The sequence below is a fragment of the Schistocerca americana genome, chromosome 1 (assembly GCF_021461395.2).
Source record: "Schistocerca americana isolate TAMUIC-IGC-003095 chromosome 1, iqSchAmer2.1, whole genome shotgun sequence".
Classification (NCBI taxonomy): Eukaryota; Metazoa; Arthropoda; class Insecta; order Orthoptera; family Acrididae; genus Schistocerca; species Schistocerca americana.
The window spans coordinates 1,135,347,824-1,135,364,744 of record NC_060119.1 but is presented as its reverse complement, the minus strand read 5'-3'; the positions used below and the strand labels follow the sequence as shown (position 1 = coordinate 1,135,364,744).

The window sequence follows — 16,921 nt, the reverse complement described above, 5'->3', positions numbered from 1 at the left end:
ATACAAAAATACCTTTTAATGTAATCAAAAAATGTATGTTTTATTGTCATATTATATCACACTAAAACATAAAATTTATATTTTAAAAATACTAATGATATTTTCCATTTATATATGTTTTACAAGTAAGAAATACTAGGGAAAATTTTGTCATGTGCAAATAACCACCAATTTCATTTCCAAATTAAAATAATGCTTTGGAATACACCATGCAGGACAAGGAATATTTCAGGCTAGTGATCAGCACTGCAAAATTTCCTATCCAGCAACCACAATATAGGAGAGTGACATCAAATGAACAGAGGCAAGCCATTAGCCAATGCATTAAGTAGTTCTACAAAAATAAGAAGAAAAAGATTGATCACAGTCTTAGGTTCTAAGCGGTCTGAAATTGGTCACATTCTATACTAAAAAAATAAAAATCACCAACTTTAAACAACAAATTCAAAATAACTTGACCCATTCTGTCACAGTTTAAAAGACTAGTCTGAAGACATCCTGAAAAAGATTAATTATGCTTTACCTTGTCCTTCAAGGTTCTATTTTAGTTAACTTAAATACACACAAACACACCTCATTGTGCTGACTGGACACACAATGCTGGGATTGCATTTTAGCAGGTGGACTGGGGTGGGGATTGTGTCAGGTGAGGTGGTTTGAGGGACAGAGGGGCGAGAAACCACAGGAGGGGTTGGGGTGTGTATATTATGGCCCGGAGGAAGGTAGCAGGTGTGCAGGCTAGACATGTGACACATTTACTAGAACCAGTGATGTGTCGTACACAATGAACATGACATGCAGGTGTGGGGTGGGAGGGGTGACAGGACAAAGAAAGGGGAAACTGTTGGGTGGATGGTGTAGAGTTGGGTTAGTGGAGACTGAGGTTAGGAGACTTACAGGATCAAAGGATCTGCAAACTTCAGAAAAGCTGTTGCAAGAGGGAAGGATCCACATAGCACGGGTTGTAAGGCAGCCATTGAACTCGAGCACATGTGTTCTGCAGCAATTTGGATAGTCAACTTGGTTCTTGGTTACAGTTTGATGGTGGCCACTCATTCTGGTGGACAGCTGGTAGGTGATCATGCCCATGTCAAATGCTGTGAAGCGATTCCATCACAGTGCTGCTTTCATAGGTGGCTCTACCTGTGGTGGGATATTATGAGCCTTTCACAGAAGTGGAGTACAATGGCAAGAGGTTGGGAGCACGAGTGGCACAGGGATGTGCCAGGATGAGGTACAGGTTGGATAGGCAATGAAATACCACTTTAGAAGAGCTGGGCAGGACCTCGGGTAGCATGCCCCTCATTTCCATGCATCACGATGTATAGTCAGAGCCCTGGAAAAGGATATGGTTCAGTTACTCCAATCTGGGGTGACACTCAGTGATGCGAGGAGTGTTGATTTGCAGGTGATTCTTGGGGATGGAGGGAGGATAAGGGATGTGTGAACATAAGGCACTGAAAATCTGTTTGTCAACTAAATTGGGAGGGGGGGGGGGTTGGTTGGTTTAAGAGAGAGGCCGGTTGGTTTAAGGGGCGGGGGGGGGGGGGGGGGTGACAAAACTGTGTGGGTCGTGTGGGTCATAGGTCCCTTGTTCCTATAAAACATGTCCACAAGGGGTAGAATAAAACAAAAGACACGTACAGCACAATACCGAGAGAGAGAGAGGGGGGGGGGAGGCAAAGGTAGGGTGCTGGGAAAGTTAAAAGTTCACCGCAGAGTGGCTAAAGCTGGGCAGTCCAGCAAGACGTGGACGACTGTCATTTGGGAGCCACAGCAACACTGAGGTGGGTCCTCACAACAGAGGAGGTAACCATGTCTGAGCAGAGTCGACAAAGGACAACTGATTCCCTGCGAGAAGCCTGCAGGGAAGACTTCCACACATTCAGAGTCTCCTTAATGACACACAGTTTATTGTGCGTACTGTTATACCACCCCACCTCCCAAAGCCGAGAAACCTTGCAGTGTAAGACGGAACGCAGGTCAGTTTCGGAGAGGCCTATCTCCAGAAGCGGTTTCTGCGTAGCCCTGTTTGGCCTGCCTGTCAGAAAGTTCATTGCCTGGGATGTCGACGTGTCCTGGGGTCCAGACAAACACTACGGAACAACTGGAACGTTCCACGATATAGATGGACTCCTGGATGGTCGCTACCAAAGGATGGCGAGGGTAGCACTGGTCGATAACTTGTAACTTGCTCATGGAGTCAGTACAGAGGAGAAACAACTCGCCAGAGCATGAACGGATGTACTCAAGTGCACAAGAAAGGGCCACCAGCTCTGCAGTGAATACACTGCAGCCATCGGGTAAGGAATGCTGTTCAATATGGCTGCCATGAACATGGGCGAATCCAACGTGACCATCAGCCATTAAGCCTTTGGTGTAAACCACTTCAGAGCACTGGAACACTTCACTTCAAGAATCGAGAGGAAGTGACAGCGGAGAGCCGCAGGGTTAACGGGGTCCTTAGGGCCACACAAAAGGCCCAGGTGAAGCTTCAGCTTACAACTATACCATGGAGGCGTACGTGTATGGACCTCGAGAAGAGGTGGTGAAAGCAAGAACTCCAGTTCATACAGAAGTGATCGCACACAAATCATTAGCATTCATTAGCCCTGACTTGGGCCGTCTTTGCGGGAGGTGAACCGCCGTGGTTGGGAAAAGAAGACGGTAATTAGGACGTTCAGGAGAGCTATGAATGCGTGCAACATAACCGGTGAGCAGTTGTGCACATCTGATCTTCAATGGAGGGACTCCACCAGTGCGCTGGTCATCAGACTCGACCTAAAAGCTCCTGTCGCTAGTCGAACTCCAGGGGGTCGAGCAATCGCAATGCTGAGGGCGCCGCAAAATCATAAATCACACTTCCATAGTCAAAGCAGGATTGAACAAGGGTTCTATAGAGCAGCAGCAGCATGGAGCAATCTGCACCCCAGTTGGTGTTGCTCAGGCAGCAGAGGGCACTGAGGTGCTGCCAGCACTTCCGCTTAAGCTGAAGAAGGAAGCTAAGTCAAACAACTGTCAAAAAACTGACCTAACAATCAATATGTCTCCACGATAATTAGTGGATTGTCATTAAGGTGAATTGCTGGTTCCGGATGAACCGTACAACACTGACAGACATACATGACACACGTCTTGACGGCTGAAAACTGGATGCCATGGGATAGAGCCCACAACTGCGCCTTGTGGCTGGCTCCCTGTAGGTGCCGCTAAGTAACACCAGTACTGGTGGAGCAGTACGAAATGCAGAAGTCGTCTGCATACAGAGAGGGTGAGGCAGAAATGATTGTTGTAGTCATTGCTCAACCGTCACATCGATGTTACCATGTGGCGGAGATTCAACGGTGGCAGAAGAAGTGAAAGTTTCCCAGTCCGCCTTGTTTAACGCCCGTCTGGGCAGGCATCCGTGGGCCTGATGCCGGGGCAGTGACAGGAAGATGGGGAAATGGTCACTACCACACAGGTCGTCATGTGCTCTCCAGTGGACAGATAGGAGAAGTCCTGGGCTGCAAAGTGATAAATCGATGGCCGAGTAACTGCCATGACCCACACTGAAGTTTGTGGCGGCCCTAGTGTTTAAGAGGCAGAGGTCGAACTGAGACAGTAAAGTTTCATCACTCTGCCTGGGCCAGTAAGCATGGTGCCACAACACAAGGGGTTATGAGCGTTAAAATCCCCTGAAAGTAGGAAGGGTTTAGGGAGTTGAGCAATCAGTGCAGTCAATGCGTTCTCAGGTACTGCGCTATCTGGAGGAAGATATACATTGCAGTTATTTCTCGCATCGTCCTTATCCTAACAGCGACAACTTCAAGAGGGGTGTGAAAGGGCACCGTATCACTACAGACTGAATTTAGGACATAAACACAAACTTCACCTGACACTTGATTGCAGTCGCTACGGTTTCTGTAATATCCCTTATAGCCGTGGAGGGCAGGGGTCCTCATTTCCGGAAACCAGGTTTCCTTGAGGGCAATGCAGAAAGCAGGTATAAAGCTTAACAGTTGCCGTAACTCAGCCAGGCAGTGGAAAAAAAACGCTGCAATTCCACTGGAGTATGTTGTCATCATGAGACTGGGAAGGCACGATCCATATAACTTCAGGCAGGAGGGTTACCTTCATAGTCTCGGATGTTATTGAATTTAGAATATGTTAAAATTCAGGAGTAAGTAAGAAACACATATTTTTTTTGTTTTCTCCAAAAAAATTCCTGCCCCCGGGATACAGGCCTCCAAAGATGACACTGCGAACACCATTTTGAAGATGCGGGTTTCGGAAACATTTAAATGCTGTATCTGTGGAACTGTTCTACATATTTTATTGATTTTATATTTTTATTTGAAAGATAACTGCTTTACGATTACAAAGAAATCCTCCATTTGGACTTATCTGTCAAAGTTCTTTTACTATAGCATTCTAAACTTTTTTAATAATTTATGGACAAAATTTCCTTTTTCAAAAATGCCAATCCATAAAATTTTGATTTTTTTCTGTTGATTAGTACCATACAGTTCTACTTCCCTGAAAAGGAGAGCTTCCAGTTTTAAGTCGGACAGGTTTTAATAACTTTCAAGGTTAATGTATGTCTTCACTGAAGTTGTTTCTTACTAATTTCTTTGTTACAATGCTTATTTCTATTGTCTTTGTTGCAGTTATTTCTTATCACTTTCTTTGTTGCAGTTCTTTCTTTTCACTTTCATTGTTGCAGATATTTCTTGCACTTTGTTGTAGTTTCTTGTCAATTTCTTTGTCGTGGTTGTTCATTGCAGGTTTCTGTATCGTAGTTGTTCAGTGCTAATTTGTTTACTGAAGAGGCTTCTAAGAAATCTGAGACCATTCAGTGAGTTCTGTGTTTTCACGAGGGATTTGCCAGTTGACATAGTTGCAGTGTGTTTGAAATGTTTTCTGGCTGGGGCCACAGGAGAGTGAAGTGTACTGACTATTTGCATAGCCTTAAAAGAGTGATATATAAGACAAACAAAAAAACAGACTTTGTGCATGTTGGGAATAAGTGTTCTTATATGAAGATTCTGTTTCAAAATCTAGAAGATAACTGGAACTGTTTCTTTAATACTGCGAGTCATGTATTTCTCCATTTTCACAACTTTTTGACCTTCAACTGTTACAGTTATACTGTCTTTTTTGTTGGCTCTGTGGCGAGAACAGTCCCATTTATCTTCCAGATAAAATGACTCCACTATTCGAACTTCAGCTGCTCCTACAGGATGACAATAATAGGGATCTGGTCTTCTAAAGACTCCTTTTACAGACCTCACATCTCTTGATTTGCCTACCATGTACTTTGATACTGATGGAACGTGGTTCAAAATTGTTTTCTTTAAAAATGTCTCTGGAATAATAGTTAAAACTTGCATCTTCACACTGTAGGATGCACAATATTCAACGCTGAATTGGTGTTAGTGAAAAATTCCAGACAAGAGATGCAGGAGAGCTTTGGTTCATTTGCTTCTGAAGATGGGACTTCTGCTTTGAAGAGAGTGGTCAGTTCTGCTGTCTGACCACCGATTCTTAACAGGACTAACACCTACCTCTGTAGTTGACAGATTCAGTGTATTTAATTCTTCCTCTATTGATGCAAAATCTGCATCATCTGCTCCATTGGAGATTTCACCTTGTTCAGATAACTGGAGGTTTCACCTTCTTCAGATACTATAATTGTTGTTATTCTGTCAAAGCATTTCGAACGCAATAAGTTGTCACTTTGAAACAGAGACTTCAAATGAGAAACACACTGCAACTGTCTCATCTGGCAAATTCCTCACAAAAACACAGAACTCACTGAATGGTATCAAATTTATTAGAAGCCTCTTCAGTAAACAAATTAGCACTGAACAACTACAATACAGAAACCTGCAATGAACAACCACGACAAAGTAACTGCAACAAAATGTAAGAAATAACTGCAACAAAGGAAGTGATAAGAAATAACTGCAATAAAGACAATAGAAATAAACACTGTAACAAAGAAATTAGTAAGGAACAACTTCAGTGAAGACATACATTACCCTTGAAAGTAAAAAAAAAGTATTTTTTAAAATATAATACTTGTCCAACTTAAAAGTGGAAGCTCTCCTTTACAGAGAGTATAGTACTACATGGTACTAATCAACAGAAAAAAATCTAACTTTTCTGGATCGGCATCTTTGAAAAAAAAATAAAATAAAAAAAAATTCTGTAAAGATTCAGAAGGTGATAGTAAAAGAACTTTGACAGATATGTCCAAAGGGAGGACACCGTTGCAATCATAAAGCAATTATCTTTCAAATAAAAAACTCTTAACAACATTATCTAGAACTGTTACAGATACACAGCATTTAAAAAAAATTTCCGAAATTCGCATCTTCAAAATGGTGTTCACAGTTCCATCTTTGGAGGCCTGTATCTCATGGCACGAATCTTTTCGGAGAAAACAAAAATATACGAGTTTATTACTTACTCCTGAATTTTAACATATGCTAAATTCAATAACATCCGAGACTACTATGAAGGTAACCCCCCTGCCTAAAGTGATATGGATTATGTCTTTAATTTCTGACCATAATTAGAGGAAAAAGAGAAGTTTGTGAGAAGATCAGCACGTTTAGTCACAGGTTCATTTAGTAAGAATGAAAGTGTACAGAGATGATCAACCAACTCCAGTGGCAGATGTTGGAAGAGAGGCCTTCTGCATCATGGTGTGGTTTATTGTTAAAGTTCCAGGAACATAAGTTCTTAGAAGAGTCAACATATCTTACAAAAACACAATTAGAATAAAATAAGAGACAGTGAAGCCCACACACAAGCTTTCCAGCAATCCTTCTCCCCATAAACATTTGTGACTGGAACAGGAAAAGGGAAGGGAAAGAGGGGGGGGGGGGGTGACAGTGGTACCACACGAAGTACACTCTACCACATACTGCAAGGAAGCTTGTGGAGTGTAGATGTAGATGCAAGAAACGTACAGCACTAGTAATTCCAAACACAAACTCATCAGCCACAATATGCAAAATCAAAGTAACTCACTAGAAAACCAACATAAGCTTTTCCAGTAACACATACTCAACACAGAACATCAAATAACTCACTAAGTAACATAGCTGACAAATAATTTCTGAACATAATCACTACAAACATGACCTGACTCAAAAACATCATGCCACCATGACTTCACACAACACTACACAGTTATGTCTGAGACAAAGCAGACAGATGAAATCGCCAAATTTCGGTTGACCCTCCTCTTGAATGCAAACCAAATGGTTTAAAAATGTAGACCATGGGATGAGTACAATGGAACTCACAGTTCTAACTTTATTGTACTACAGATTGAACTGCTAGCATGCATTCTCTTAATACTGCTCTATTGCAATGATCTTGAGCAATGCAGGTGAATTTGAAAAAGTATTTATTCCAAAGGAGCGTGCAGTACGAACACAGCACTGAAAGTTGATAACCGTACATCCTACAAAAGCCACTTAACTGCCTTGGAATTCATTCAACTTACATACAAATACATTTATTACACAATGGCATTCCTGAACAATAAGAAGTGTGGGTTTAGGGTGAAACATGAACTTCACAATGACAATACTAGAAGTAAAAATAATTCTATAAGGACTATATGAATTTGTCTAGAATTCATAACAGAGTTTCATAGTCTATAACAAAGGAACTTGAAATTTGTAAATCAATAACAACTTCGTTTTCAATGTGACATTCATTGATGCATTCACACTTTGTGTCATAAATCCTACAACAAATAAGAGTCTTCAGGGAAATGGAACGAGATGGAGGCAGCCTTTGTACAGTATATTAAAAATAATTTATACTGCTTATAGACTGTATTTAATGCAAGAATTAGTCAAACACAAAATATATTTGGTAAAACAGACCACATTGTGTTACTGAGAAATGTAGTTGTAGAAAAATTACAAGCAACATTGGTTCATGCTATAGTCAAATGGTTCAAATGGCTCTGAGCACTATGGGAATTAACTTCTGAGGTATCAGTACCCTAGACTTAGAATAGGCCAATCAGTTACTCTATGTATGGAAGACCAAGAATGGACTGCTGCCCCCACGAAGAAGCAATGGTGCAGATAAAACAATCGTTCAAAAGAGGGATTAAAATTCAGGATGAAAGGCTATAAATAGGTAAAGGCGCACAATTAAGGTGTTGGTGTGTCTATGCTCACATTGTAATTGCACTTTAAGCTTGATAAGAATCACTGATGGCATTGCTAATCCTCCGTGAAAGTGAGGAAAAATTGCAGGGCTTGTTGAATGTAATGAAGTGTCTAATGAGCCCATACTATGGATATAGAGTAAACCGAAGGAAGAAAAAAATAATGAGTAGTAGTAGAACTGATATTAACGATAAACTTATCAAAATTGGTGACAAAAGAATACATGAAGTGAAGGAACTCTGTTACCATAAAAGCAACGCAATACACGACAGATGAAGCAAGGACGGACATAAAAAGCAAGACTAGCCTGGCAACGAGGGCGTTCTGGGCAAAAAGAAGGCTACTAGTACCAAACACAGACCCTAATCTGAGGACGAAATTTCTGTAAACAGTACGGATGTAAATCTCTTAAGTGAAAACCAGAAAAGTAATAAATCTATGTGTGTGAGATAGGATGATATTGAAATTTAAGTGGACTGAGAAGAAATGAGAAGGTGCTCTACAGAAACAGTCAGGAGAGGTACATACAGAAAACATTGTCAAGGTGGAAAGAATGATACAACATGTTACATCATATTTGGGAGTACTGTACAGAGTAAAAACTGTAAGGGAACACACAGATTGAATATATTCAATAAATAATTGAGGGCGTTGTGTACTACTCTCGGATGTACAGGTTGACACAGGACAGGGGTTTGTGGTGGTAGGTGTAACACTTATTCATTAAGGAAATGTTCTGTGCATATAATAGATAATGCTACCATATAGTGCAGAAAACACACTGTAATAACAATAATTTCTTGATGGAATTTTCCACTCATAAACAGAATGCTTACAAGAATAACAACAGCTCACTCACTTTAATGTTCAGAAATTCGGTGAAGTCCGTGCATTTTTTATTACAGCATGACCAACCTTTATAGGCGTCGTGGAAGAAAGGTGGCCCTGGGTGAAACGTACAAGAATCTGCAACAGCCCAGAAACCTAACATTACTATAGTGAATTTTTAATTTCATATGATTTGTTTGGAAGAACATTCTAGACTTAGTATTAAAAGGCCTTTTTAAATGTATCTGTAAGAACCTTCGGTATTTTTAGATGGATCAAACTTCTGCCCACAGCCCTTGTTGTAGCACTGTTGAAAATTTTCACTGGTCATAATTAAATCAGCATCAGCTGAATAACAGAATCAAAACACCACAACAAAGTTCGAGTGACTCGCACACGCTTACAATTATTGACACCAAAGATAGCAATCCTGAGTTACTACATAGCATATTTTAGAACCAAGATCTCTGACTTTCAAGTGGACCCGGTATTGAGAGTACCTGGGTGTTTTAAACAGTATTCTGCGTGTACACATTCCCGAGCAATATGGTGTTGGGTGTTTACGAGTATTTGCTTGTTTGTATGATTTTGAGTGTAGGCAGTGCGTTAACAGAAGATTCGTGTCATACTTATGGCGGTGGAGATGTGTATCCACAAGAAATTGGAAATACTGTAGACCATAAACTACAATGGACTAAAGCTGTCAGTAAGTTGGGAGTTATATTTCTTTGATACAGCTGTTTGGTCCATTGTTGAACAAAATCTGCACGCCACTTAACAGTCGAAGAAAGTACTCTAAAGTTCAGTCCAGTGATGCTATGAGCATATTTTATTATAGATTCACCTTTTTATCGTACGTTCACGTTTTTTACGAAGCCACGTATTCAGTAAGTGCGACGCCTGTTCTCAGTTGTTCAAGTTGGAAAGTTTTTAAGATTGTAAATAAAATAACTAATTGTGTCTTGAAGTATTACATACCCACTTAATTAGCAAGTGGCTAGTAGAAAATTAATTTAGAAGCACGATGTAATTACCGCTAGTATAATACCTGTTGAATCATTATTGTAAATTGCAATTGCTAAAAGATGCCCAGAGTACCAGACAGATCTCAGCTTGGAATAAGTCACGTGATCAAAAGCGTCGTATACAATCTCTTTTTTGTATAGCGCCAGTATTTAATTTCACTAGCTTTATGACTGCACAGAATCTGCTTATAGCCGCCTCAAACAGTCTAACTCCTGGACACAGTTTAAGACAGTTTCGGAATTGCACACTATTAGTAAAAGTACTGGTTGTCTTTCACGAAAGGCAGGTGCTACAGGCGACAAATGAGTTACATTAAACTTACACGTCTGAAGGCTAAGTAAGTATTCCAGTGTGCTAATGCTCACTTAATATACAGTACATAGTGAAAGTTTCATTACGGTATCAATACATGGCTGTGACTAATCCATTCTTACTATGGTGCAAGTATCAAGGAGAGCCCTTACAGATATTCAGTACTACTACTACTGGTAGAACTTTGAGACTTCATCAGATGACTCAGTTGGTAGTGTTTCTAGAGGAAAGCAAGTATGTTGGTTGTTGTCTGAAACTGGGTCTGTTTTAATTGTTGACATTGCGTATGAAAAATAATCAAGCATGTTATTTTTGTAGAAATAATTGGAGTTATTTTATGTTGATTGTGCGTTGAGTAGTGCCTGTAGATGTAAACTACAGTTGGTACCATTTAATGGTAACACATTTCCCACAACAGTCTAACATTGTAAGGAAAAATGGAAGCAAATGGTATAACACACACAGACAAAAATACCCAGTAAGAGGAAGATAACTGTAATTTGTTGTCTTCATCAAGAATTTGAATTACGCTACAAATAGTTCTCATAAAGCAAAAATATTAAACCTACCTAAAATACCAAAATTTGTCTAAAAATGTGTAATCTGTATGTGTCAGAGATACAATAAGCCCCAAGAATAAATCAGTACCATTGTGAAATGCTATTTCACAGGGGAAAAACTACAATGGCTGATTTGTGTACTTTATAACATCATCAATACAGACTGAATTGAATTTAAGGAGATACAAAACTTTACATATGCAGTGAAAGTCATTTTGAATGGAAATTATATCACACCGGAATTATAAGTTGCACATTGCACTTACTTTCTCAGACAATGCGCCATCAACAGATGCATCTGCACACATTTCATAGATTATTCTTAAGTTTACTGATCTTACTGATTACTTCCCAAACCCTGCTTAGGCTTTCCTGCTTATCTTGCTAACTAGCAACCATGAGAGACTCAAACAATGGAAAATCCAGGATGGAATTTAATAATATAATGAAAAGGATAGTTGATGCACACCGCATAGCTGAGAGGCTGAGTAGCAGAAAGGCACGACAGTAAGACTGTCAGAAAGATAGCTTTCGACTAACAGAGCCTTTGTGAAAAGTGGACAACATACACACATGCCAGTGTGGTTTCAGCTGCCAGAGACTGTGGTCATATGAGTTTGAGTTGCATTTGCTTGAGTGTATGCATGTGTGTATGTTGTCTACCTTGGACAAATCCCTTGTTGGCTGAAAGCTAATTGACAGTCTTTTTGTTGTGCCTTTCTGCGACTCAGCATCTCTGCTATATGGTGAGTAGCACTATCCTTTTCATTATATAGTTACAACCATGAGAGGAAATATATGGTGGTTAGGCCATACTTTAGGAGAGTGTTGGTTACATTGATAGCCAGTTTCTGCAGACATTATAATGCCACTGTACTTGCATCAACTTCTGTACCCTCCATACTTATAATTTATCACATTTTTCATAACCATCTATTGCCACTGCCTATTTTTCACTATTTAATGTTCAGTAGTTGTTGATTTCCAAAATTAGCAGAAATCTTCTCTTCTTCAGCAGATTCACCTTACTTTGAGAGTCTTTCTGGTAGCCTTTTTAACCTGAGTGAATATCTACATCCATACTCAGCAAACCATGGCATGGGACACATCTCATACAAGTCATTAGAGCTGCTTCCTGTTCCGTTCACATATGGAGCCCGGGAAGAATGACTGCATGCCTCTGTGTACATGCTGTAATTAATCTAGTCTTGTCCTCACAATCCTTTATACTGTAATTGATCTAGTCTTGTCCTCACGATCTCTATGGTAGTGAATGCGGGGGGGGGGGGGGGTTGATTCCTTGGGTTGTCATTTGAAGTCAGTTCATGAAACTTTATAAGTAAGCTTTCTAAAGGTAGTTTAGTGTCTGTCTTCAGGTGTTGCCGAGTTCAGTTTCTTCAGCATTACCAAGACACTCTCCCGTGGATCAAACAAACCTATGACTATTTGTGCTGCCCTTCTTTGTACATGTTCAGCGTATGCCATTTGATGTAGGTCTCACACGCTGGATCAGTATTCGAGGATTGGTGCCCAAATGTTTTGCATACAGTGTCCTTTATAGACTGATTGCATTTCCATAAACCGAAGTCTGCCGCCTACTTTATGTACAGCAGAGCCTATGTGATTTTCCATTTCATACCCTTCAGTGAGATACACCAAAGTATTTGTTTGAGTTGACAAATTCCAGCTGTGGGTAGTTGATACTGGAGTCATAAAGTAAGTTTTTTTACTTGCTGTAGTGCACAATTTTATATTTTTGAACACTCAAAGTGAATTGCCAAACTTTGCACCACTTTGAAATCTTATCAAGGTGTGGCTGATTATTTGTACTTCATTATAGGTAATGACATCAACTTTGAAAAGTCAGGTGTTATTATTAATAGAGCGTGCAAGATCATTTCTGTACAACATGAACGGCAAGTGGCCCAACACATGTCCTTGAGAGGACACACCTGAAGTCATCTCTACATCTTTTGATTACTCTCCGTCCAAGGTAATGTGCTGTGTCTGCCTAAGAAAGAAATCCTCAGTCCAATCCCAAATATGGCTTGATACCCCATATAATTACATTTTTTATCACAAGCATACATGGGATGCTGAGTCAAATGGCTTGCGGAAGTCAAGAAACACTACATTTAACTGAGTGCTTAAATTCACGGCTTTCGGTATGTCATGTGAGAAAAGTGAAGTTGGGTTTCATATGATCGATGTTTTCAGAATCCATGCTGGATGATATGGAGAAGGTAATTCTGTTCAGGGCACCTCAGGATATAGAGGAATGTTTGATATGAGTTTTCTTCTTTGATCAGTGATGTAGGAAACATGCAACAAGTGCCATAAACAATATGGCAATTATAACATGATGTTATTGGAGATTTTTTTTTTCAAATGGGTTAAGCTACAGATCAGCCTGTCAATGGGGCTAAGCTGCAGACCATGTGTCACTATAACCATTGTTTTTATGCTTTTGCATTCGTTGGCTTTGCCAACTAACAAAAAAGCGACTATATGCACAAGGTGGTGATGTGAACGCAGACAATATCGTTATGTCGTTGGCCAAAGCCGACGACTCATATCAAACATTCCTCTTGACCTGGCGCCTTATTACATTTGGGCCCAGAATATGTTCTTAAGATTCTACAACAAATGGATGTCGATGACATTGAGCGATAGTTTTGTGCATCTCTTCTGCTGCCCGTTTTGTAGGTGCTTTCTTCCAACTGCTGGGCACATCTTTTTATTTGAGGCATCTTCAGTGTATTGTGGTTAAATGAGGAGTAACATAGCTGCAAATTCAGTATAGAATCTGATAAGGATTTCATGAGGCCCTGGAACTTTGTTCAGTTTTAACGTCAGCTGTTTCTCACCTCTTCCTGCTCCTCCTCCTCCTCCTCCTCCTCCTCCTCCTCCTCCTCCTCCTCCTCCATGTGGGGAGCCCGTGCAACCCGACTGCCTAACCACGTGAGCTGTCCTTGTCTACATACCCCCCAACTCATCGGAGTGTCCAGTGTACACAAAGAAAAAAGAATCCCAAGAAATAAAGGTCCTTGACTGTCTCTGCTACTTTGAGGCCTGGAAGAAGTTTGACAGATTTCACCCTGTGAATCTCTCATCTGCCTTTGCCTCAGTTACATCTTCCCCTCCTCCCCCCTCCTCTTTACACCCATCCTGCTCCCTTCCTCCCCCCCCCCCCCCCTCCCCGTTGACTCCTGTCGCTTCCCTTCAAGGAACTCCTCCTCGACCAGAGAAGAAAGCCTCTTCTCTGGCTCCTGCCAGGGATGGGGCTCCCTCTTGAACACAGCTCCCTGGTGTTCTCAAGGTAGGAAGCCTGCAACCTCAGGTCGGTTGAGGGACCCACGCTCATATGGCCCAAAAGCCACCCACTGTCTGTCCAATCCAGACATCACTGTCACCTATTCCCTTACAAATAACACCCCCTCTCTCCGAGGGAGAAGCAGCAGCAGCAGTCCAAGGGCAAAGCTTCCCTGGCATCATGGGGAGCTTTGCCCCGTCCTCCTCACTCCAAATCACACCCAGTTGTTATGGATGGATGTCACCCCTTCCTCGTCGGTGACAACCACCGACCCAGTGCCATGACCTTCCCTCGCCTTCTTTATGTCTAACCTGGACTCTAGCCACATGATAATCCACTGGAATTGCAACAGATATTAGGTCACCTACCGGGAATACACAATTTGTTCACTCATATTCTGCTTTCTGTGTTTCTCTTCAAGAAACATATTTCTGTGATGACCACTCTCCAACGTTTCATGGTTATCAGGTGCTCTGTCAGAACCGTGACCTTCTCCTCCAGGGCTTCAATGCACACCATGCCCTATGGGGGAGTGCCACTTTGACAGGTAGGGGGCTTCTAATTCACCAAGTTATTACAGACTTTGATCTGTGTTTCCTCAGTGACGTTTCTCCTAAACGATTCAGTGGCACTCAAGGCACGTTTTCTGCCATCAATCTCACAATCACTTCCCCTGCTGCAATGGCTTCACTACGCTGGTCACCCCATGATGTCTTTGTGACAGTGATTGCTTTCTGGTGATTCTGTGGTTCCCCTGCCACTGCCAGGCAAAGAGGTCCCCCACGTTGAGCATTCGGCAAAGCCAGTTGACCTTCATATATGTCTGCTGTGTACTTCGACATGTCTCCCTGGATTGCATTAATGTGGTTGTGCAAGATGTCTGACACTGTTCTTCATGCCGCTGGCACTGCTATCCACCAGTCCCCCTTGTTGCCGACTGTTACCATAGTGGACAAGGACATAGCAGTTGCTATCCAGGACTACCAACAGGCGCTGCAACAATATAAACAACATTCTTCCCAGACTAATCTTATTGATTTTAAGCCTCTCTGCCCGAAAGCTCACTCTTGTTACGCAGAGTTCCTGGGGATGTATGCATCTTCATTCCAGGATTCGTCCAAGCTCCGTAGCCTTCTGGGCCGCCATTGACAATCAGTGGTCCAGGATCTTATCACTCGGATGCCCAGACTTTGCCTCCCCCCTTGAACACCCAGAGGGGTCATTTTTACCCCTACCATTTAATTATTTTAAATAATAATAAATATTATTTCAAAATTTTAAGCATTTATTATATTATAATATTTACAAGATTTATAGCCATTTCGGATACAGAGGTGTGAATAAAAAGAACAGACACAAATTATATTATTTATTGTCATATAAACAAATTTCACTGAACCTGGTAACACCCAAACAAGTATAAGCAAGTGACAGGCTTTTCTTTGTTCTAAATTCATAAAAAATTGAACTTTTCATGTGTACAGAAATTTCAGCTACTCCTTTGTTTTACACAATTGTCACATTTTTATCCAGTTTCCTTTATACATTTTCCACAAACCATCTTCTTACAAACACTGCACTTCAAAATAGTTTTATTACAATTTCAGAATTTGAGAACTTAACATTTACGGTGCTTCTGTGGCATTTCATCTTCAACTTCATTTTCATTCTTTTCGTACTTGTCTGCGGTCATACGAGGGAAACGACTCTTCACATACTCAGTGCTTAGTTCATCTGCAAGCTGCCGAATAATATGTCTTCTTTTGATTTTCTTCCAGTAACAGCCATAAATATTACATATGCATTTATTCCTGCCACGACAAGGATATTGTAGAAGGAGTGCACTGGCCATATTCTTGAGGAAGCCTCAACAATACTGCCTCACCATTTTGTCTACTATGTCAACCCCAAATTTTGTTTTGTTGTAATAATATACAGTTTGTGGAGTTTTCTTCTCATTTGTATTTATGGTAACACTAGGATGAAGGGAAGACATTACTACTTTAGTACATTTTTTGCTTTTTTTCCTTGATAAATTGTTGAGGAAATATCATCATGTTTTAAAACTTTTGTGGAATACAGAGGACTCTTCAAGGCTTCAGAGCATGCGGTATTTCTCTTCTTGCTCTATTTACTGTTCCTGCAATGGTGGTTGATTTTTCTTTCAATTTTTTGGCTAGTTTGAGGGAATTGAAGTATTCGTGTGTAGTGATGTTTCTGCCTTTGCCCAGAAATGGTTCCATAAGATGCATCACTACATAATCTGAAATCCTTTCATCTTGGTATCATGCAGTATCCTTACCGAGATAAGAGAAACCATTGAGTATATACTTTATTTCAACATCTACAGCTAACCAGTATTTCTGCCTATATTTGTCAGGCTTTGAAGCCATGAATTGTGTGAACGGGCAGCTAGTTTTACTTGGAAGGAGCTGCTCGTCTATTGTTATGTCACTTCCAGGTTTGTATCACATTGTACAGTTTTCTGTGAATTTCTTCCAGACAGCGGAAACCAATGCAAACTTATCATTCTGTAAGGGTCATTCCATGTCAAGTCATCCAGGCCATGACACCCATTATCTAATTGTGAACTGAGATTTTGTTTACTGCTTTTGTATCTAATATTATGAACTTTTGCCAATTTTTATTGCTTTATATACATTCTGTTGGTAGCAATTGCTGAAAGTTTGATGCAGTGC

At 40.7% G+C, this 16,921-nt stretch overlaps 2 protein-coding genes across 2 annotated transcripts in view; one reads left to right on the top strand and one right to left on the bottom strand.

Annotated features, from left to right (window-relative positions):
- LOC124619206 (cysteine and histidine-rich domain-containing protein morgana) overlaps window positions 1–9,450 on the bottom strand; it is a 60,973-nt gene extending 51,523 nt beyond the window's left edge. The window contains exons 1-2 of the mRNA XM_047145428.1: window positions 9,267–9,450; window positions 9,043–9,149 (exon numbers count right to left, since the gene is read on the bottom strand). Of these exons, the coding sequence (XP_047001384.1) occupies window positions 9,043–9,149; window positions 9,267–9,342 (183 nt within the window). The 5' untranslated portion in view covers window positions 9,343–9,450. The remainder of the gene's footprint in view (window positions 1–9,042; window positions 9,150–9,266) is intronic.
- Window positions 9,451–9,473: 23 nt separating this feature from the next.
- LOC124619216 (peroxiredoxin-4) overlaps window positions 9,474–16,921 on the top strand; it is a 45,827-nt gene continuing 38,379 nt past the window's right edge. The window contains exon 1 of the mRNA XM_047145440.1: window positions 9,474–9,717. Within this exon, the coding sequence (XP_047001396.1) occupies window positions 9,558–9,717 (160 nt within the window). The 5' untranslated portion in view covers window positions 9,474–9,557. The remainder of the gene's footprint in view (window positions 9,718–16,921) is intronic.